The sequence below is a fragment of the Melospiza georgiana genome, chromosome Z, assembly GCF_028018845.1.
Source record: "Melospiza georgiana isolate bMelGeo1 chromosome Z, bMelGeo1.pri, whole genome shotgun sequence".
NCBI lineage: Eukaryota > Metazoa > Chordata > Aves > Passeriformes > Passerellidae > Melospiza > Melospiza georgiana.
In genome coordinates this window covers 82126516-82149828 of record NC_080465.1, presented here as the reverse complement: position 1 = coordinate 82149828, position 23313 = coordinate 82126516, and the positions used below count along the sequence as shown (strand labels likewise).

Below are 23313 nucleotides of genomic sequence, written 5' to 3'. Positions count from 1 at the left end.
GTTCTTAGAGACCTGCCGCCTCCTCCACCCTCCGTACCCGCGCGGAACGCCGAGGCGGATCGGGATACCCTGAAGGGATCGAGCTCACCTGTGTGCCTCCAGCAGCGGACGTTGCTCCTCAAGTTTTGCCAGGCCCCAGCGGAGCCCCGGTTTAAATCTGCCGCGCGCGGGCGGGCGTTGGGGAGGGCGGGCACGGCGCGTGCGCGCTGAGGGCCGCGCTGAGGGCGGGCGGAAAGGGCGGAGCGGGAGCAGCGCTGAGGGAAAGCCGGGCGGGGGGGCGGGAGCGCTGAGGGAAAGCCGGGCGGAATGCTGGGTACTGTAAAGCAGGTTGTGGGCCAGGTGAGGCTCCGTCTCTTTTCCCAGGCTGCTAGTGATAGGACAAGGGGATATGGTCTCAAGCTGTGGCGTGGGAGGCTCAGGTTGGACTTCAGGAGGAATTTCTTCATGGAAAGGGCGTTCTGGCCATTGGAAGGGACTGCACGGGGAGGTTTGGAGTCCTCATCTGGAGGTGTTCAAGGAAAGCCTGGACGTGGCACTCGATGCTGTGGTCTGGGTTACAAAAGGGGATCAGTCAGGGGTTCGGCACGATCTCGGAGGTGTTTTCCAGCCTTTGACTATAATTCTGGGAGTCTGGGGGGGCTAGGAGGAAGGGCGTGAGGCGGGAGCTCTGGAGGGAGCAGGAGTGTGGAAGCTATCGTTTTTAGGAGCTCTGTGAACAAAGACACAGAGTTCACCTTAGAAACAAGACATTGTTTATTCAGCACAGCGTGCGAGGAGGACGTTCTAACTAATCAGCTTGCCAGGGGGTAAAAAGTTATATCTGTTATACAGTAAAATTCACACGAACACGCCCGCTTACTGCATATTCTCCGCCCACCTAATGCACATTTATTTGGGTGATGTAATCTTAACGCACGGCTTGAAACAGGCTCTTTCCTTCACTAGGCAAACTCCTCTCTTACAAGTAATTTCACATAAGTTACGTTAACCAAAGGCGAGAAAAAACCGGAAAGTCATAAAGGACAGCGGGAAGGGAAGGGAAGGGTAGGGTGGAAAGTGAAGGCTGCTGAGGGAAGCAGGGCAGGAAGGCCAGGAGGGGGGAAGAGAGGCGGGATCACCGAGGAGAGCGCCAAAGAAGGGCGGAAGGCATGATTGCTGAGTGGAGCCGGGATTGCTGAGGGGAACGGAAGGAAGGGCGGAATTGCTAAGGGGAACGGGAAGGGAAAGCGGGATCGCTAGGGGAGGCAGTAAGGGAGACCGGGTCGCTGAGGAGAGCCGGGCGCGAAGGGAGGCGGGATCGCTGAGGAGAGCGGGAACGAAAGGCGGAATTGCTGAGCGGAGCCGGGTGAGAAGGAGCCGGGATCGCTGAACGCTGCGGGAATGGAAGGCAGGACGGCTGAGGGTGGGGGGAAAGAAGGGATTGCCGAGGGAGCCGGCCGGGACCTCTCTGAGGCAGCGCCCTCAGCCTCCCGCTCTGGTTCCGGCCCTGAGGACTTTACTCCCTCCAGAGAATTGTGATAGCGTCGACCAACAACCGCCTCACTATTTATTACTTGGTTGTATAAATTCAGTTTATTTCAGCATTTAACAGAAGACAAAGCCCTCAATAAAAAAATCAGTTTTCTACATACATATGCTCATGCTGGTGTGTCTTCTATAGGACATTGTCACCCGTTGCTGCTTTTTTTTTTTTCTCTTGCGGTAGGGATGGAGATAATTAAACAGTTTACACTAACTGATCCCTTTTTTTTTTTTTCCTTTTTAGCTTTTTTTTTTTTTTTTTTCTTTTTAGCCACAAATATAAGGGTTTATTTTACTGAGGACAGGCTGCTTATCTCTCCAAGGAACGAATCAGCAGAATGTCTTGCTTTTCCACAATTCCCTGATACATAAAAGCTCACAGTTCCCTCTGTTCTCTATCCCCAAAATTCTGAAAAGCTTATAAATAGATTAACATAAAAACGAGTTAAAGAAGGACTGTGTTAAAGCAGGGATACAATCCAATCTGTGTCCAGCAGAACTAAGGAGAACAGAAATGTACAAAAGCAGTGCTACAGCATATTATTGAAATTGCTTAGTACAAGATTGTATCTTCTTAGTATTTTAGCAGAAAAACATGGTCAGGGTGGAAACGTGGCACTAATTCCCCCAGGCAAACCATAGAAAAAGGAGGAGGAAAATGTTCAAAAGCCCAGCTTCATAAGGAATTTTTAATGTCAATAATTAAGAGATTAGAAACAAACCAAAGAGAGCGTTCTGAGCCCAAAAGCTCAAAACCTGGGGTTTTTCATCTTTGCTAGCTGCTCCAAACAACCACACAAATGCTTCTTCTAGACTTTAGGCGCGGGGTTGTCTTGCACTAACAACCTCTGCAGTAAACAGAATTACAACATGTGACATACGAAAGGGGAAAAAAATCTGAAACTGCACAATCAGACATAGAAAAAACTATACTACCAATCCCCATGCCTATGAAAAGTATTTAAACCTGGCATTCAGAAGTTTCTTTTATTGTTTAAACCACATCAGGGGAGTGATCTGAGGTTTGTGCAGGCAACTGAAACCCCTCCTGAGGTCTCCATCATTTTGTTGATTAAAAGATAAAGTTTCTGCTGCATGTTTTTGGGGCAGAGGAAAAAAGGTCAGAAGAAAGTTTCTTTCTGGAGCCTACTGCACCACCTAGTACTATCAGTAGTCACAGGTCCAAACTTAGCATAACATTTCAGAAAGCTGTGGTGTGATCACAAGTCAGTTTCATCGTCAGGAAGCAAGGTTGTACTCGGTTTATTAGGCAAACACCCATGAGTTAAGAGGCTGATACCCACTTTCTTCCTTCTTGCAAGTAAGCACACAGACACTCAGCATGCCGAAGAACTGGAAAAGAGGGAGTGCACAAGGGACTAAGTCCTGCTGTGTTTGTTTCAGTTGTCAGACTAAACACCTACACAGCGGATGACTTCATTATATGGAAAAAACTCATTTAAAAATACATCTGCATAAAGTGCTATTTTTGCATACCAATTCCCAGTAATAGTTCCGGCCTGGAGTGTTTCCTCTCTGGTTTGTTCCATTAATCAGTACATTCACATTAATTAATATTTATCTTGCCATGGGGAAAATTTCAGTGAAAGGCTAGGATTGTTTGGGGATGAGTTCTCCAAACTATTTAAGCACACCTTTGGACAAGGAGTGACAGGAAAGGCTTTCCACTAGGAAAGGCAGGGTTAGGTGGGCTATTGGGAATTAGGAATTGCTGGCTGGGAGGGTGGGCAGGCCCTGGCCCAGGGTGCCCAGAGCAGCTGTGGCTGCCCCTGGATCCCTGGCAGTGCCCCAGGCCAGGCTGGATGGGGCTTGGAGCAGCCTGGGACAGTGGGAGCTGTCCCTGCTCATGGCAGGGGGTGGCACTGGATGGGCTTTAAGGTCCCTTAGCACCCAAACAATCCCGGGATTCTGTGACTATGATAAAATGGATTCCACAGTGAATTTCCATCCTAAATTGTCTACTACTTTTTGAATCCCTCCCATCATTGTGAGGCAGATGAAATGGAGACAGTGGGAAAAACACAACTGAGGAACAGAGGACTGAGTCTGCTCCAGAGGCAGAAGAAAGCTGTAGGCTGTTAGGACAGTGAAGATGAAGAAGACCTGAGATCCAAGGGCAAACAGTACTATTTTCCATGAGGGAAGAGACAGGAGTGTTTACCTTTATGATGGCAAACCCCAGGATTACAAGCATGGCATAGCTGATAACGCTCTGCAGCCCAGACTCCAGTTCCTGAGCACAGCCCTGCCATGAAAGAGAGGTAAAAACATGTTAAAAGGTGTTCATCCAGCAGGAAGTTTTTATTATTCCCCCCAGCTCTCCCAAGGCAGCAGGGCCTGGTAAGGCCTGTCTAATCCACACTGCAGGTCTGAGGAACTCCATTCTTGTCTTCCAGACCTGGTGGCTTATTTCCTCCTGCGTGAGGAGAGGCACTGACAAACTGCAATTTACTGACATGGCTGTGTCTGAATTTCCTCTGGCTCTGGTCATTTAAACAAGTGCCCAAAACTCAGAGACAGAATGGCCATCAATATGATCTATGAAAGTCAGCTTAGGGCTTTGTGCCCTAGACTGGAGAACGCAGTATGGCATTTGGAATCATAGAGTGTTTGGGTTGGAAGGGACTTTACAAGATCATTCAGGCTTCCCCTGCCATGGGCAGGGACACCTCCCACTGTCCCAGGCTGCTCCCAGCCCCATCCAGCCTGGTCTGGGGCACTGCCAGGGATCCAGGGGCAGCCACAGCTGCTCTGGGCACCCTGGGCCAGGGCCTGCCTATCCTCATATCTGATCTACACTGATCTTCTTCTAGCTTAAAACCATTACCCCTTGTCCTGTTGCAACAGGCCCTGCTAAAATGATTGACCTCATCTTCCTTACAGGCAACCTTGAGGCCCTGGCAGGGGCTCTGAGGTGTCCCTGGAGCTTCTCTGGTGCAGCTGAACAGCCCCAGCTGTGCCAGGCTGGCTCCAGGGAAGAGGAGCTCCAGCCCTCAGAGCATTATCATCCTCCAGATTCAGTGTAGTCAATCCCAGATGAGTTGTTTCCCTGCCCCAGATCTATTTAAACAACTACAGCTATATCCCTAAACTGTGCCTGGCGTGCTTCTCTCCACAGTTCCACCTGGCTGAATATAGAGATACTGAGTGTGCTTTTAAATGCTTTTACTTATTTTACCTTGTATTTTTAATTGTATTCAAGATATGGTCAGTAGAATAATAGAAAAACCCTAGCAGACTGACCTCCTTGTCCATAAAAGAAAAAAGGGGGAATTTGTTGGAGAAATTTGCTCAGACATGGCTTATAGAGTTTTGTTCAGACATGCCATAATCACATACAGCTGGTTAAAAAGTAAAAGGCAGCTGTAAGCAGCAAATTCTCAAGCCTGTTCTTGTAAACAACAAAATTCTCAAGCATGTTTCTGTGAACAGCAGAATTCTCAGGCTTGGTTTTTAATAACAAGTAAATACCTTGTCCTTGGATAGTGATGGCAAAGCAGAGTGACAAACATGGAGGCCTTGAGAACCGTTCATAACAGGATGAGAAAAACAAGTCTTGGTCTCAATAACAAACCACAGGTATTGAAAACAAAAGGAGGGGTTGATGTTTAATCTGTAACCAATGATGAGCTCGGGTTTTGCATTATGCATGAGCTTAATTAACATAGTTATAAAATGTGCATGTTGGATCAATAAATCGGAGTTCGATGCTGATCAAAGGATGGGTGGTCTCCCTTCGCTTCCACAGCTGAAAATGAACACGGCCCAGGTGTGACCCCGAGCCCCTCATCCTCACCCGTGTGTTGAGTTCCTGTGGCTGATCCAGGTGCCCCGTGCAGTTCTTGGCCTCTTGCTGGCAGCAGCTCTGAGGAACACTGTTGTTCCCAGTGGAATTAAACCACTGGCTGGTGGTCCAGTCGCTGTAGTTCTTAACCCCGCAGCAGTGAAGCTACCAAACACAGGACAGTGACACAGCAGTTACTGTTACATAGCATTATACATGTGTATTACTAGTTACATTATATATATATATGTTCATATATATGAATGCTGGTGGTGAGTTAAACTTCTCTTAGGCATAGCCAGAGCTGCCAGTAGCTTGCAGCAGATTTACAAGCAGCGGTGCTTCAGGAAAACAATCACAAATGTAATAAATCAATCTCCATACATTATCATGTCCCTCTTAGTTTATTCTTTGTGAAAGCTCCAACAGGAAGGTGACAAGTTGAAGGGCAGAATCTTCCATCATCTCACTATTTTATGGTGTGGTGCTCTCAGCAGCAGCTATTCCTATGCACTTATTTGCTGTGATGCAAATGTCATTCACATCAGCCACATCCCTGCCTGCATGAATGTCACACCCACAGCCTGGACACACCAGCTCTGCAAAGCGAGGAGCACCCTCAGCTGCCTTGGAGAATTGGATGCTAAACACAGAGCCAGGCTCCAGGATACCGCCCCACTCATCCTCTCCCCACCTTTCCCAGCCTAAATTCCTTGTTTAGGACCAAAACATTGTTTTCCAAACAATGCTTAAATATTTTCTTACCTGTTCTTGCAAGTAATCCACAACCCTAGACTCTGGGTTTTGGCCATCATACTTCTCAAAGATGGAGCGCATTGTACCTTGCACATCAGTTTTTACCTGTTTAGACAGAGAAAAACAATGCAGATGATTTTAATGTGAGAGCTGAACATTTTATCTGGTGGAAACTGCAAAAGATCTGTATCTCAAATAAGTCAAGGGGGAAAATAAGAAATAAGAAAAATCAAGCAATGTTTTAGACAGAATTCAGGTGGCCCTTAGCCAGAATCATGTTCCTGGGTAGAAGCTTGCTGCCCTTGATGGAAAAGCCTTCCTTTGAGAGCATCAACAACTGTTTAATCCAACTCAGAGACTGTTGTGATATCTGCCAGGTACTTTATATATTCACTATGTTTCCAGAAAAGACATCCCCATTCCCATTTGCTCTGCAGGTTGCAGGACAGGGGATGAAGTAAAAAAAAAACAAACAACCCAGATAAATTGGAATGATCAAACAATGTGAGATCTGTTCTTTACTTTTATGTTGGGACAGAGATGCTAAAAATTCTTAATTTACCTTTTCTCTGTAAACAAATCCAAAGACAAAAGCGGACACTTCTGCAATGAAGATAACCAGGATAATGGCCAAGAACTGAAAATAAAAATGAGACTGTAAGAGAAAATCCCACAGCACTTGAATTCAACTGCACAATACACTTCACATTACTTTACAGCAGTAAGTTATTGTTATCTCTTATTGCCTCTCCAATCAAAATAGTTACCAGAATATAATTTAGAATAGAAGAAGCTGTGGCTGCCTCACCCCTGGAATTGTTCAAGGCCAGGTTGGACAGGGTTTGGAGCAACCTGGTTGCATTGATTGGTCTAGTGGAAGCTGTCCCTGCCTATGGAAAAGGGGTTGGAACTGGATGAGCTTTAAGGTCCTGTCCAACCCAAATGTTTTGGGGATTGCTGTGCGTGGCTGGGACGATGACTGTGGCTCCACGGGCTCTGTGCCTGATGCTGAGCACTGCCACGGTGTGTGACCTGTGTGAAGAGCCTGTGGAACACTTGACAAGGTGGATGTCAAAGGGGACACAGATCTCTCTCAGATAAACCAGCTCTCACACAGATAAACCAGCAGCCGAGTCAGGTACATTGTGCACTCCCTGTTGGGCTCACATTGCACTCAGGGCATGAAGCTACTCTAAGTGAACCTGTCTGGATTTTTAAAAGTAATTCTGTGAGCAGTCAAGGCACGAGGCTTAAAGCCTGCAGAAAGACTGATACACATCTGGTTTGCTTGCTTGCTTAGAAACTCGTATTTCCTCCTGCTCCTTCACCACCTCACTCCTCAAAACTTGCTGCTCCCGCACTCATCTTCCCTGAGCCAGCTGGGGCAGACCAGAGCATCCCAGCTCAAAGCGACTCGCACAAGCCAGCAGTGCCTCAGCAGTGCGTGTCGCCAGGACCTTTCCCTCTGTTCGCCTCCCTCCCGCGCCGGCGGGAGGCAGGTGACACCCGCGGTGACACTCACCAGCCCCAGGCCCACGCGGGACTCGCGGAAGGTGGCGCAGCAGCCGATCAGGCCGATGATGAACATCACCGCGGCCACGCAAATGATGATCACGGCCGGCAGCAGGGCGTACTTGTCCTGCAGAAAGCTGTCGTAGCTCTTGTAGGTGTGGATGACGTACGCCCCGACATAGCTGAGGCCTGCTGCTGCCGCCTGAAATGCAGTAAGGAAAAGGGATTAGCAGCTATTTATTAGGCCTCTGACCTGGAAACTAATTGTGGATTGTTTTCTAATAGAGATTTTAGAAATAATGGCTACAGTGTGCAAAGAACTAGATGGAAAAAAACGCTGAATCTGAAACTATTACCTAATTGAGGCATTCAAACTTGAACACAGAGAAGACAAAATTCACTGTATTACTCCACTCCCTTGATAATAAGGCACCACAGGAGCTGAGGTGAAAGGTTGATGTCTGTAGACTTGCATCAATGTCTTTGCAGAATGTCAAGCTCACACTACATCCCACCCAAGGCTGCATTAACGAGAATCAGATCACCACATGGTTGGTTTTTTTGGTTTTTGTGGTGGTTTTAAAATTTTTAAAATTTATTTTTGAGAAAAACTCATTCTTTACATTCTCATTAACCACTAAGGCAGGCCCAAATGTACCTAGTCTCAGCAAAACAGTCCCTCCTTTTCCTGCAGGAAACAGATTTCTGCAGCCTTTAAAATAATCTCTCTCCCAGAAGGGTGTTTTGCTGACTGAGGCCAAGGTAGAGTGCATCAGTGGCAGCTGCCCTGGAGACCAAAGACTTGTACCCACTGGACTGGGTATAGCCCTGGAAACAACACCAAAAGGCTCAGCCATGCCCTTACTGATGGCACAAAAAAATTCTCTCAAGAGCCAGGATGCCTCATCCACCCTCTGTAATCCTGCAGCACAAAGAAAATGCAGCAGCCCTGATATTCACATTCTGGAAACTTGAGGGAAACCAGACAGATTGTTTTCAACGGGTCACAGCAGGATTTCATCACGCAGCCTTGGAGCAGTTCATTACCTTCCCAGCACTGTACGTTTTAATTAATCAAACACTCCTCATGCTGGAGCTGGGACTGGCTAATTCCTTGACCTTGTTTGGCTCTTTCCCCTCCAGCCAGGTCTGCTGCCTGCCCTTCAATTACCTCCAAGTGCAGGAGCATCCTTTGTTTCAGACAGCTCCCGTCCCACAATCCTGCATTCCTGGATGCTGTCTCTACCCCAGAATTACTGGGTCAGATGCACCAAGTGATGAAGCCAGACATTTAGTACAGGACCTGCAAGATCCTGCTGCCCTGGGGCTCAGACACAGCAGGTCCTCTGCAAAGTGGGATATCAGGAAAAGGAATAGGATTGCCAATTCCTAATTCTCAGGTTGTTTTTTTTTCTTTTGTACATGCACTGGGTTTTCAAATATGGTAATGATGAAAGTGGTTGCTAAATCTTCCTTTCATTTTTCCTCTCTTTGAAGGAAATCTCTTTCCTATTTCCCTGTCTACAGGTGTAGGGTGACCATGACTTTTTCCTGTCACCCCTTTTTAGGGATGCAGGGAAAGGGTGAGACCACTTTATCTCAAAGGGCACCACTGCCTTCCCACTTCACCACAGGAGTGAGGAGTTGAGGAGAAGCAGCCTCACCTTCTCTCTCAACACTCTGTTCCTGAACTGAAAGTGGGACAGGAAATGTCCTTGGAATGGCAGCAGCAGTAAAGTGTCACAGCAATGGGCCCCCGGCTGGGTAATAATCAACATAGAGACTCCATGTATTCACAGAAGGCTGATTATTTAATTTATTAAGAAACCCATTGCTTTTTTACACCCTAGTTTTCTACTGGTGGAATTGATTGCTTCTCCAATCCAAACACCATCACCATGGCTAATTAAAAAAACACCCTTTGGTAAACAAATCCCCATAACACATTCCACATGTTCACAACAACAGGGGCAGCAAGCGAAGATAAGAATGGTTTCTCATTCTTTTCTCTGATCTTCTCGCAGCCTTTCCCAGGCATGGTTCTGGGAAAGTCGTTTGTTCCTCTCTGTGGCCAGAGAGCCGCTGCCACAGTAAAGGTGGAGGTGGGGACTCGTCACCTCCATCCCCCTTTGCCTTCGATTGCACAAAAAGAATGAAGGGGCACAACTCAAAAAGTGTATCCTGTATTTCTGGCCTGGATGGAAGGCTGGACGCACGTGTCTGTCCACCTGTGCTCTGCTCTGAAACAGCATCATCTGGGCAAGGACAGTCACAGAGGGGCAAAGGAAGCTGTGCCAGGGTCTCACAACCACCACCACAACCACAGGGCGGTGATTCCTCCCCAGTATCCCACCTCACTCCACCCTCTGGCAGTGGGAAGCCATTCCCCCTTGTCCTGTCACTCCAGTGTCTTTTCTAAGGTCTCCCTCCACCGTGGTGAAGAAACATTCTTCATTTTCCATCCATACTTCATTTTCCATCCATTTCCAGTGTGCTCAACAGGCAATACAAAGGAAGCAGCACAGGACATGCTAAAGAACAAAGCTCCCAGGCTGTGGGGAGCTAAGAAAGACCTTGCTGCAAGTAAAAGGCTGCCAAGAATTAAGAAAAAAATTATAAAGCCAATTCACAAAGGCCTCTAAAGCCAGGACCAGCAAAGCTCCATGACTGCAAGACAAAAGCAGAAGGTCTAGTGTTAAGTTCAAGGACCTTGAATATAAAGCACTTTCACAGTGGGTTTTATTGCAATACTCAGGATTGCCTTGTTTCTGGTCAGAGACCAGGCACAACCAGCAAGAAGTTTACTAAAATTTCCAAACTTCTGCTTCCAAGCAGAAAAAGGAAGAGCAATGAGGCAAAACCAGAAGTCTTTGGGAAAAGACTTAAAGGAAGATGACCACAGATACTGCTGCAACTTCACCCATGGTTTTTAATTCATTTGGAAGAATCCTGAAGCCTTGAAGAGCAGGGTCACTCAAGAATAGAAGGCATCAAAGATAATGACCTCTTCCCTGATTTTTGCAGGTGAGTCCCAGAGAGAATTTTTGAGAGCAAAGATGAAAAATACTTCAGAGCTTAAATCAGAACTCTTCCCTTAAGCCTTTCCAGAATTTAAGTCAAATTCAAAATCTGGTGAAGGGATTTGTTTCACCTCAACATCACAAAACCTGTAGCCCATTTCTAGATCTAAGATGAAGATGTACTAAGATGTACCTCTCTAGAAGGACAAGTCCTTTGCATTGTGAAAGATGGATCTCAAAGTATGTCTGACTAGGTTTCTGCTGGGTCTCAAGAAATAAACAATCCCACAAACACACAGGCCAGTTTGAGCAATTAGTTTTGAGGAGGAATAGACCAAATACGTCCTTTTCCATGATCAGTCAGCCACGTCCTCAAACCCACCTAAAATGGCACAAAGGATGCTGGGATTGTGCCAAGAAATACACATTTTGTCACAATTTTTGTTGGTCTCCAGCTTGCCAGCGTGCTTGCAGCCAGGCCTGGTGCCCGGCAGGCTGACACAATGTGGGCACAAACCCTGGCACGGTGACTCAGGCAGCTCCCCTGGGCCACCCACAGCCAGCGCGGCGCCCACCCCTGACCCCGCCCTGCCCTTGCTGCCTCACCAGCCTCAGGAAACTGCCCCTGCTTCTGTGCGGTGCTGGTCACTTCCTCAGCACAAGATGACGAGATGAGGCAAAAGGAAATTTTGCAAGAAAACCCCTTTCCACAGCTGGGCAGCTCTGCTGCCTCGCCCCCGCGGCTCGCACCCTCCTAGGACCTAGGGCCACAATCACTCAATTTTTCGTATCCCACACCCTTGACAGAAAGCAGAAAAACTATGTGAGCGTGAAGAAGCGAACTCCTTGGGGCTGAGTGAGAGAAAGCCGAGCTGTGACAGTCAGCAGGCTTTCCCAGGCTGAGGTTTGGGCTCACCAAGCCCTTCCAGACTCAGCTGAGCCAGGGAAGCAGGCGCACAGAGGACAAACACAACACGGGGGGACTCTCAGTCACATAACACACACAGAGCACTGTGAATATTCACTCCCGCCCATGAAACAGAACCCTGCACTGTCTCACTGGTGCTGAACAGGACAGCTGCTGGAAAACACCAATTTTATGTATTTTTTAAAATGCAACAAGCCTCCTTGTGTTCCACTCTTTGCTGATGAACAAAAGTCCCTACCCTGTTCAGTAGGCTTTTAGCCATGCAAATACTTCATGCCACTTAATCACAGACATAGAAGGGGCTGCTTAAAGCTTCCTCTATACCACTGCTCTGAAATACATGCAAATGTTTCATATATATATATATATGTTTTTTTTTTTTCTATCAGTGAGGCAGAACAGGTGCTTTTCCACCTTTACTTCTCTGTTTTCATAAGCCAACCTTACGTGATGGCTGAGAACAGAGGTTAGTGTTCGTTCACAGTTATCAGCACAGGCTTCTTTGTTCCCTGCCAAACCCAGATAAGGTACAGCAAAGGAGCCAAACTACCAACTGTGATGTTTAGAGGCAGTGTCTGCTGCTTGGAGGATTTGGGGTACTTTTTAAAAGGTATCTCCCAGCATCCTCCCATTTCAGAGTGTTGATTCTATGACTTGATCTGTTACTGCAAACTGGTACAAGACTTTATTTTGAAAAGGCTGGAAAATTAAAAATACAGAGTAACAAAGCTGGAGGGTTCAAAGGAGAAGTTTAAGAGCAGGGTGAATTCTGAATTCACCCCGTGTGTCCGGCAAGATGCAGCCTCTGTACAGTAAAAAATTGAGGCTATGAGACTTACAGACATTTCTCCTTTGTCCAATGGGACTTTCCCAGGGCCAGCACTAATATCCACCACAGCACAAAACTCAGGCTGGCTGGATTTTTCCTATATCATTAACTTTCTATGGGCAAAGACAGATAAGAGAAACAATACCATTTTTCATGACACAGTAAGAGAGGCAGTCTTCCATAGCAAACTACTGCAAATACAAACTGGAAGAACTATGAATATCCCCACAAACCCTTTCTGAACCACTGCCACCAAACTCATCATTAGAAAGTCAGCTCACAGAGCTGCCTGAGTTAATTTTAAGGCTCAAATCGCACTTTTTTTTACCAGTATTTTTGCATAATTAGATGAAAATTGTTACTTCAATTATTCTTTAATTATTACTTTGCCAATTACAGTTATTACTACTGTGCTGCCCCCATGTCTCCCATATCTAGAATCAGCCCCCAGCAACACTGGCCTCAGTTACAGCTGTCCATCTTCTCCCTAATACAGAAGACACTCCATGTCTTTGTTTTTTGGCTTTTTTTCTGTGTACAAGAAGTGGTTTTGATTTACCTTGACAGGTAAATCTTCTGCTCAAAAGACTTTGCACATTTCCTCCATAAATGATGTATTTTATTACCCAACAGCCAGCTTGCATGGCAAAGAGAATTACTACCTGGCTCCCTTGCTGATTTATTGTACTACAAGATTTATTCTTCCCATTCACTGCCACAGTTTCAAGTCCTCCCTGGCTGCTGCACTACTCCATTTTCAGGGAGCAAGAGGTTTTCTTAGGGTTTTAGAGGAAAAGAAAGACACTGAGCACTTTTGAGAAAGCTTTTTTCGCTTTATCCTCATTTTAACCAGTTTAAAACCCCCCTTGGGCCACATGGACCAGGCACTTGCCAGAACTGAGGGTGCCTTGGCCCAAGGCAAAGGTGTTTTCTCCCAGCAATGAGAGTGACCCCAGCTCAGCACCTCCCATCCCACGTGCACAACTTTCTCTGCCTTTTCCATACTGCCAGCTGGAAGGGACCTCCTGGCTCCAGGTACTGTTTCCTACCCTGCTGACGGTATTAATTTCTCTAAATGATAAATCAGGTACTGCCACATTTGTGTTCTCTGGCTTCACCCAGGACAGTGTGACAGCTTGGTCACCCTTGCACTGAAAAAGGTTTCTGATGTTCAGAGGGACCATCCTGTGCTTCAGCTTGTGCTCACTGGCCTTGTCACTGGGCACTGACAGCATCATCGGGGCAAGCACAGACACAGAGGAGCAAGCAAAGCTGCTGTGCCAGGATACCTGTGCCAGGGCCTGCCCACCCTCCCAGCCAGCAATTCCTCATTCCCAATGTGCCAGAATCTGTGCCTGCCCTCTGGCAGTGGGAGCCATTGCCTGGGTGCTGTCCCTGCCTGCCTTGTCCCCGGGGGCTGTGCAGCTCTCCTGGAGCCCCTGGAGGCCCTGGCAGGGGCTCTGAGGTGTCCCTGGAGCTTCTCTGGTGCAGCTGAGCAGCCCCAGCTGTGCCAGGCTGGCTCCAGAGCAGAGGGGCTCCAGCCCTGGCAGCAGCTCCGTGGCCTCCTCTGCACTGGCTGCAGCAGCTCCAGCTCCTTGTGCTGCTGGAGCCAGGGCTGGGGCAGGATGGGGTCTCCTGTTAGTGCACAAAGCTGCTATGTTCCCTCAGATCTTCACATTGTGAAAACACTGATTTACAAAATAATAAAAAATACTGAATTCAGCAAGCTGGAGCTGGCTTTGGGTTGGAGCAAAAAGCACCAAAGCTGTGAGCTCCTACCAGGCTGCCCTCATTTCCAGCAGCACCAACAGCCCCAGGAGAGAATTCCTGCTGATCTCATGGCAGTCATTACCCTCAAACTAAAACCTTCAAATCGGTTTCCTCAGGTGAGCTACAAAGGTGGGACAGAACCCAGACAACTGTTCTGAGCCAAGCTATACCAAGTCACAGCAAACTCATCGAGGTCTGTTACGCCCAAATATTCAGCTGGGATGTACAGCTGAGGGGCATGTTTCAGCCTGCCTTCAAAACACACCTCAGGCTGCTTGCTGAGTATGGTGGGAATTGCTTGCTTTTTCCTTTTCTTCCTCAAATGAAAACAATGAGCAGCTGCAAAAAGGCTCTGAAAACCTATGTCTCTCTTTCAGGAGAAAAAAATCGCCAAACCTAAACCAACATTTTCTTGCAGTTTACATGCTGCGAAACAACACACTCAGAGGGGATTCTGGGTGTAGTGGGCTTGTTTTCAGGCTATATTAAGTAAATATCTGCCTTGAGAGTTGTTTTAGCGTGCTGCCTTTTGTTCTCCAAGCCTAATTCCAAGGTTATTTTTCACTCCCTAAAAGCCAGCATGTACCTAAAAAGCACAAATGGTGGGATGTCCTCACGGAGACACTGTACAGAAGTGCAAAGCAAGGAATCCTGTCCCAGTTCCTAATGCTTAATCCCCTGCCTTGGGGCTATGGTGCTGCTGTTAATCACAATCACTGAGGCAACAGGACCAGGAAGAGGAGAAACCCATTTTCACCTGTCAGAACCCCCATTTTCACTCGTATTCTCCCCAAATACACAGACTGCAGGGCATGAGCTTGCAGGGAGTGTAGCTTCAGCTGGGCATGGATTGGTTTATCAGCCAGTGCCAGGCTGTTTTGGATCCGAGCAGCCCGTCTGGACACAAAACACCCTGTAGTTCAATATTTGCCTTCCGAACCACCCCAATTTCTCAATCAGCTTCTCCAGGCTCAGACACTGGACGCTGCAACTAAACCAAGGTGCACCTAAATCACAGCAGAGCTAATCCCAAATCTTGCTACAGAGGTACCAAATGGGACCTCTTGAGCCCTTGTAATTACCACATGGACTTCCACAACATGGAACCACAGAATCCCAGGAGGGTTTGGGTTGGAAGGACCTGCAAAACTCACCCAGCTCCACCCCGTGCCATGGGCAGGGACTCCTTCCACTGTCCCAGGGTGCTCCAAGCCCTGTCCAACCTGGTCTGGAACACTTCTGCTCTCTGGGCAACCTATGTCAGTGCCTCACCACCCTCACAGGAACAATTCCTTCCCGGCATCCACCTTGAATTTCCCCTCTTTTCAGTGTGAAGCCATTCTCCCATCAGTACAGCTCCTGATGAAGAATCCCTCCATGGTTTCTTTGAGCCCCTGTCAGACACTGGAAGGCTGATTTTCACATGGCCTTCACACAACTTCCTCATCTCCAGGCTGACACCCCCACCTTCTCAGCCTGTCAAACTGTGGTTTTGGTAACCTTTGAAGAGAACCAAAGTGCCTTTAGAGATGGATACACAGCCTGGCCATCCAGGGTCCCCTCACAGCCACAGGGACCCTCTGGCTGAGGTTGTTGCCTGGAATCTGCACCACTGTCCCAACACCTCCCCTGTGCTGACCACACAGCACCTTCATTTTAATTTAGTCTGTGAGGCCCTATAAAATACAGCAAAGCCCATTTTCCTCAAAGCCAGTTCAGTTCGGCTTCCTGATTTTGGGGAGAATAATTTTAAACAAGGATCAACTTTACCCTTTCAAGGCATGCTCAAAAGGATCACGCCAAAGTGCCCAGGCATCCGCCCCATCCTGTGACCACTGCATCATGTCATCATGTGGCTGCTCTGTTCTCACCCTTCAGAAATGAGCTAGAAATCATAGAATGGCTGGGGTTGGAAGGGACCTTAAAAATCACCACGGTTCCAACTCCCAAGGAACCCTCCCAACCATCTTCCCCTTCCCTTCCTCAATGAAACCTTTGCTATTCAATACATTGTTAATTAAAAGTATCCAGTACATTGTTAATTAGAAGTATCCAGATTCCTCTCTGACTGAGGCTCCAGAGCAAGCATTCCCAAAGTACTCATTATGGGCATGAGTGATTTTAAACCATTCACACATGCAGGAATTTTTCTTGTGGGTAACTTTATACCTCCAAATCACTTAAAATTATTTAGAGTGAACCACAGCAATACAGTGATTCCTTGAGCAACCTGTTCTTAGTGGAAGGTGCTCCTGCCCATGGCAGGGGGCTGCACTTCTTGCCAGCAGATCAAATGCTGCTCTCTCCAATCCCCTGGTCCTACTGAAGCACCCTAGGCAGGAATTTGCCCTTATGCTTCTCCCTGCTGTTGGGCAAGTCAAGCAAGGAGGCTGGGGCAGTGCCCACCTTTGCTTAGAAGTGAATGGGAAATCTGGGGAAACAGGATTTTCACTGCAGGAGCACCTAAGGCAGTCCTCTGGAGATGAACCAGAATGTCTTGCGTTGGAGGGGACCCACAAGGATGGTAGGAGTCCAGCTCCTCATCCTCAGGACCCCCAGGGGATGCCAAAGCCCCTCTGAAGGCAGAGACCTGCTCAGTGACAGTGAAGCTGAAGGTGAGCAGGGGCGAGGTGCTGGATGCTTTGAGGTTAACAGCGACTGGAAGGTGCTTACTGCACATTATACAGAAATACTGGAGCACAAAGCTTCCATCTAGCTTTAACATTCCCAGTTTCTTCCCTTGGACCAGGAAGTGAGTCCCAGCATTCCACCTCTCTCCTTTGAAAGGAGCACCATCACATCTCACCCAGCCGAGCCCCCTCAAAAGACATTGCCAAGAGCATCGTGGTCTGCTCTGACCCTTCCTCTCCCTCTTTTGGGACCCATGAGATAAACCTGCATCCCCAGCCTTCACCTGGAGCAGGCCAGCACCCACTCACCAAAACTACCACTCACTGGCACCTAATTGGTAGGTGCTCAAGAGCAGAAGGGGAGGTGGGAAGAACTCCCACAGCCTGAAGCACCCACCTGTGGTAACCTTATAATTAAATAATCTTTAATCACTGAGTTTTTGGGAGGAGTTATGCATAGGTGCCTGACCTGCAGAATGACCTGCACGAATGATGCTGAGCCGAGTGCTTAGGAGAAAAGCTGTTTTTTCACCTCATTTAGGAAGCCTGATTTGTCATTGTGGAAGATCTGACTTCCTTCACTCTGCATGATAACGATCAGATAGCCAAAAGAGGATTTTTTGCCTTTTTAGGACATTCTTAAGTAATAACTTCTGTCAAAGAGCCACATCTGCACCATCTGCTGACTACGCAGGAGGTGAATTATTTTCCATAATCACTTCTGAGCTGGGAAAGATCTGCAGCATGCAATGTCTGGACATGAATTACTCCTTGGAGAAGGGCTCTGATGTTCTTGGCAAATCCTGTTTTCACAATCATCTGGAGCCTTGTACTTACAGAGCCCTGACTGTTAGAAATGTTCTGCAGGAGCATAAAAGAATCAGTCCCTCCATCTCCACCCTCCTAAACCAGAATTCCAGGTTTTGCAGTTCTGCTGCTGGAATGTGATTACCACACATAATGGTGGCAGCATCATCTAAATGCCACAGGTACCAGGCTGCACTGCTCTTACTGGGATGAAAAACAACCCAAAGGGCTGCTCTGGGTCACCCCAAATTCAGAGGCCAGAGACGTGCACAAGGATCATTGCTGACAGTCCATGGAAGAAGATCACCAGTCACAACTAGAGAGTGCTCCTACAGCAGAAGGAAAAGCACCAGAGACATTTCTAGGAGGATATAAGGCTGTTTCACTTCCAAAAAGCCAAGCAATGATGCTAAGCTGAGGTACACCTGCTCTGAGGCTCAGGGCCTTTCCACATACAAACAGAGGGATGCTGCTGCAATGTTCTCTGCGGCTACTTCAAAAAAAAACCAAAAGAAAATCGCCACAAACCAAGCAGACACAGTGACACCATGTCACCCGGTGTGCAGCAGTGGCTCAGCTGCAGCTCTCTTTGTGTCAGCGGCTCAGGAGCCGCATGGAGCACACGCAGCAATAGACTCTGCTGGGCCTCATAAAGGAGGCGCAGGATGGAGGGGACGAGCTCCTCACCACAGCCAGCAGCAAGTCATGTTTTCACAAAACGGCACCACACCCCACGAGGCCCCAGGGATTAATTCGAGCAGGATTCCTTCTTTTGCCTCATTTTTTTCTCCCCTCGCGTAGCCTCTCTCTTTGGCAAACTTTGGTCCTTCTCTTGAGGAAGAGCCCCTGCTTCACCCAGAGCAAGGGGCGCTGAGCCCGGCCCGGCCGAGCAGCCCCAGGCCCCGGCTGTCACGGCAGGCTGGGCCATCCCTGGGAAAGCCCGGTCTGGAAAACACCCAGGTGCTACAGAGCGGCCGTGAGCCCCCAGCCCGCGGCCCGACAGGCCTGGGCTGTGGCACGGCCCTTCCTGCAGCAGCACGCAGGTGCCAGGGCGGTCCGTGGCGATGGTGGGGGCTTTCCAAACTTCCCCATGCAGGGGGAATGCCCCAGCCGGGTCACCAGAGCACCCCCGGCCCTTCTGAACAGCCACCAGCCCCGCCGCCACTGCCCCGAGGCACCGCGCCACGAGCCTCCGACGCCGACACCCCCAAACAACGGGCGTTAGGCTAAACAGTACACAATCCACCCTCATTTCCTCGCTCGCTTGTAAATAACCATCGCGGAAGGGATTTGGAAAGCCGTAACTGCGCCAAGGACACAGCTGGAGCAAAGTTCTAAGCAGTTTTCCTCCCCAAAAGCCTTCTCGCCCCCAATACGGCGCAGAGCCCTTGTACAATGCCCTCGCCTTGCGGCTTCATTTCCTTTCGACCACAAAACTTGGCTGTAGACTGCTTTAACTAAAAACACTACTAAAACACGCGGGAACACTAAAAACACGCCACGAGGAAAAAAACGAACAAAACAAAGTAACAAGCTCTGACCTTGTTTGTTTTTTTTTTTTTTCCCCTTAAAAACTTAACCCCCTAAATCTCCTTGTTCTTTAAAAACGCGTAATCAGGCGTTGCTACAGAAATGTACGAGCGCGCCCGGCCAAGCTCCGCGCCCGGCTGACGGCGGGATCGCCCGGCAGCAGCGTGTGCCCCTGTCAGACCCCGACCCCCCGGCCCCCCCGGCCCCGCCGTACCCAGAAGGCGAGGCTGAGCAGCAGCAGCACGGTCTTGGAGGTGATGACTCCGCAGTCCATGTTGGCGCAGCTCTGGGGCTGAGCGGCCGCCGCCCCGGCCCCGGCTCCCCGCGGCCCGCCCCGGCCCTGCCCTGCCCGGCCCACACACGGGACGCGTTTCCCCGTGGCCGAGCCCGCAGATTTCCAAGCAGGGGGTGGGGAGCGCCGGGAACAAATGTCAAAGCAAATTACTTGGTGACTTCAGCGTGGTTTGGGATTTTTTTTGGTGCTTTTTTGTTTTATCTGTATTTTGTGATTAGAAGGGGATATCACAGAGAAGCTCACCAGGCATCCTGTGGGGTTTCACCACCTACATCCTGCCTGGCTGCTCTCAGCCACAGCTCACACAGTGAGTGAGATCAGCAGCGAGGTAAAAATTCCCCTCCCAGCAAATCAGATCCCTGAAGCAGAGCAGAGCATCAGGCTGCAGCTCCCTGCAGGCGCAGCTTCGGGGCTGGGGCAGTGCTACCTGTGGCAGAGTGATGAGGTGTGGCAGGAATCAGAATTCCAAGCTAGTGACATGGATCCTTGCACACGAACACTCCAGGGAAATGCTGCCCTGCTGACCTCTCTGCTGGCATGGGATGCAGAGTCATGCACAGTGCTTCCCTTCCTAATCCAACTCCAGGCAGGAACAATTTCCCTACAGCAAAAATGTGAATATTTGTGCTGCGAAACACACTTTTTTTCATGCCTGAGACAAGAACTGACTGTGTAATCCAGCTGGAGTGTTTAAAGAGGAAGTGAAAGTATTTGAGTTTTTCAAACTTGACTACCTGCCAAATTTATGATGTCAATAAACGATTATTTTATTCTTTTTAGCTAGAAAGCAGTCTCTGCTGACTGTAAATTTTCCTTCCTGTTATTTTTACATGAGTCTTTTCAACAGACCCAAATGACTCCAAGAAATAAGGTCATGTACTATGAAGACGCTTCTGCGTCATCCTCATGTGCCAATCATGGGAGACTGATTTTCCGTCCTCCTTGCAGTGGGAGCACCAAAATGTCCAGCACAATCAGCAGCTGGCACAGCAAAAGTAGGGGAAAGGGGCTAAAGTCAGTGGGAGAATGAGCAAAGGACAGGTTACACAGAGGTTTTATCAACTGATGGCTTTCAAATTAATTTGGTGCTATGGGCTTTTCCCCAGAAGACTTAGAAAGCAAGTCTAGCCATCTAAGAGCTGTTTGAGTGTGGCTTTTGGAAGAAACATGAGATGCTGGCAGACTGAGGAAAAAAACCAAACACCTGGAAATTACAAGCCAGTTAACTTCAGTTCCTTATTAACAACTTCAAAGAGACCATGGAATAAATAATTGGGAGATCATTTGCAGACAAGAAGAAAACACAGAGACAAATACCAGATAATATAGATATGTCAAGGACAAACTGTTTCATGTTAATTACATTTCCTTCTATGATGGGTAACAGGCCTTGTGGGGAAAGAAGCAGTATGTTTAATGTGATAAGGCCTCTAACACCTCCCCATGCCCCACAGCACCTTCATGCCCGTGGCCTGTCCTGAACAACCCCTGGGTCCCCCACCCGTGCCTTGGTGTCACCTGGGTTACTGTCCTACCCCTTGGGGTGTAAATGTCAGTAATAACCGGGAGAAGAGAACAGAGAATTTTTTATGTGATGTGGACATGGAGGTGTTAAGAACAAGGACTGCAATAGAAATAGAGTTGCCAAGAGATCTGGAGGACTAGGAGGAGAGGGCTGAAAAATCAGACATGGTGCAGAAAGGACAAGGCAGGCAGGGACAGCACCCAGGCAATGGCTCCCACTGCCAGAGGGCAGGCACAGATTCTGGCACATTGGGAATTAGGAATTGCTGGCTGGGAGGGTGGGCAGGCCCTGGCCCAGGGTGCCCAGAGCAGCTGTGGCTGCCCCTGGATCCCTGGCAGTGCCCCAGGCCAGGCTGGATGGGGCTTGGAGCAGCCTGGGACAGTGGGAGCTGTCCCTGCACATGGCAGGGAGTGGGATGAGATGGTCTTGAAGGTTCCTTTGAACCTGAATCATTCTGTGATTCCACAACACAGGTTTGGACACTCAGAACACATCCCAAACGCTGGAATGTGAGGCTGAGCAGATACAGGGAGAAGGACTGGAATTCAGTGACTGCAGAGAGCTGCAAATGTTGCTTTACTCTCATCAGCTAAGCCTCGTGCTTTTAGAAACAAGCCTGAGGTGCAGGACTGGCAGCCAGGGGTTTGTTTCTCAGAGCAGACCTTTGGCAGCCCGAACTGAGCTGAAGCCAGCCCTCGGCAGGGCTGCAGGATGCAGCGGTAACGAGTTTCCTGCCACTGCCCCTTCCTGGCAAAAACTGAGGGATGCAGCGTCTTCTGGGGGAGATGGATTTTGGAGGGGATGCACTGAACCAGCTCTCCAGCAGGAGAGCAGGAAAGGGAGATTATGGACAGCCTCTGTCCAAAACCCATGAGTTTAAGCTGCAGCTTCTTTGAAAGGCAGCAGGCTGTGCTGGCTGCTGAAAAGAGAAATCTGCGTGCAGAAAGTGGGGTGAAGCTGATATTCAAAACCAAATTCCTTGGAGAGAAAAGATCAGCACAAAGTCAAAACCTGAGGACTGCTCACAGAGCTCCTCTTACCAGCAAGGCTCTCCTTGCCACCATAATTTCTATTACAGCACTAAATATTAACAAAGTGTGTCATTGTGGAGGTATTTTTAAATTAAAACTTCAGCATTTTCACTTTTCCTTGTAGTGTGGCAAGTGGACAAAGCAAAAAAAAAAACCAAAAAAACCCCCAAAAAACCCAAAAAAACAAAACAAAAAAAAAAAAAACCAAAAAAAAAAACCCAAACCAACACATCATCTGAAAACCATTTCTCCTAGTTTTATAGGAATAATTGATAATCTGGGGGAAATAGTTTGAAGAAAAATGGAAGGGCAAAGTCTGATGTGTGAATTAAAATGAAATAGAGAAGAATTAATAAAACCGAAACCAACCAAAACATCAGCCAAACCTCACCTTTCTTTAATATCCAGATATTGTTGCCAATTCTGTCACTTGTTAGTTCACGAAAACTTTTTAATTAGAAATATAAAAATGGTAATTTCACAGTGAGAATAAAATGGGATCCTTAACAAAATGTTACTACCTGTATGCTGTTTGCTCAGAACAAAGTGTTATTTAAAATCAACGGTGGCTGGCTTTTTATTATAGGTGATCTAGAAAGTAGCTTGCCAGAACAAAATGTGCCCTTAGAGATGTATCCCAAACATCACAAGAAGCCCTGTTTGTGATATTCTGCATCATTTCTGAACAAATTAGTATTAAAATCAAGAGATTCCTCTTGAACATGAGATTTTAAAACAGCAGTAAACTGGAATTTTCGCAGTCAGCTTTGGAAGGGAGTCGGGGAAAAAAGGAAACGAAAACTACCTAACCTGATAAAGCCTCAAAGGAGGCTGTGTTTGCAGAGCGGCTGCCTGCCATAGATCTCTTGCCTTGGGTGAATTTGTTTGGGTTTGCTGGATTTCAGTCTGAGATCAGTTTAGGAAACACAGTGGAAAAACAACAGGTGTCCCACTGGTTTATTGATGGCACATTCAGCAGCGTTTGAGGCTCAATGGTTTGTACTGGAAGCTGTAACGTGTGATAGGAAAAGTGCCTTCGCATTTCCCCTTATCCACCAGACAGCCACCATGTAAAGATAAAATTCCTTTCTGCACATGAGAAGACATATCTGAAAATAAGTCCATTTTGTTTTCCACCTGCTAGACTAAACAATTTGCTAGTTCTGTTACTTTCCAGAACTCATTCTCTCCCACTAAGATTTGTTTCTCTTGAAATGCCCAGAAATGCAGGGAGCTCCCCAAGGGCTGTAATGGAGAGATCACCAGAGCTCTCTGCCTCCCCCTGCAGCGCCGTGGCCTTGCTGACTCACTCCCAGCTTGTGATCATCCATTTCTGCCCAAGGAACTGCTTCCA

At 48.0% G+C, this 23313-nt stretch overlaps 1 protein-coding gene across 1 annotated transcript; it reads right to left on the bottom strand.

Moving 5' to 3' along the window:
* Positions 1-1553: 1553 nt before the first annotated feature.
* On the bottom strand, positions 1554-19418 carry LOC131095763 (tetraspanin-36-like). The gene is made up of 7 exons (XM_058043849.1): positions 19323-19418; positions 7605-7796; positions 6645-6719; positions 6092-6187; positions 5339-5491; positions 3704-3787; positions 1554-2874 (listed from the first exon to the last, which is right to left on the bottom strand). Exons 1-7 carry the CDS (start codon positions 19380-19382, stop codon positions 2788-2790), a joined length of 747 nt encoding a protein of 248 aa, XP_057899832.1. The 5' UTR covers positions 19383-19418; the 3' UTR covers positions 1554-2787.
* Positions 19419-23313: the final 3895 nt, after the last annotated feature.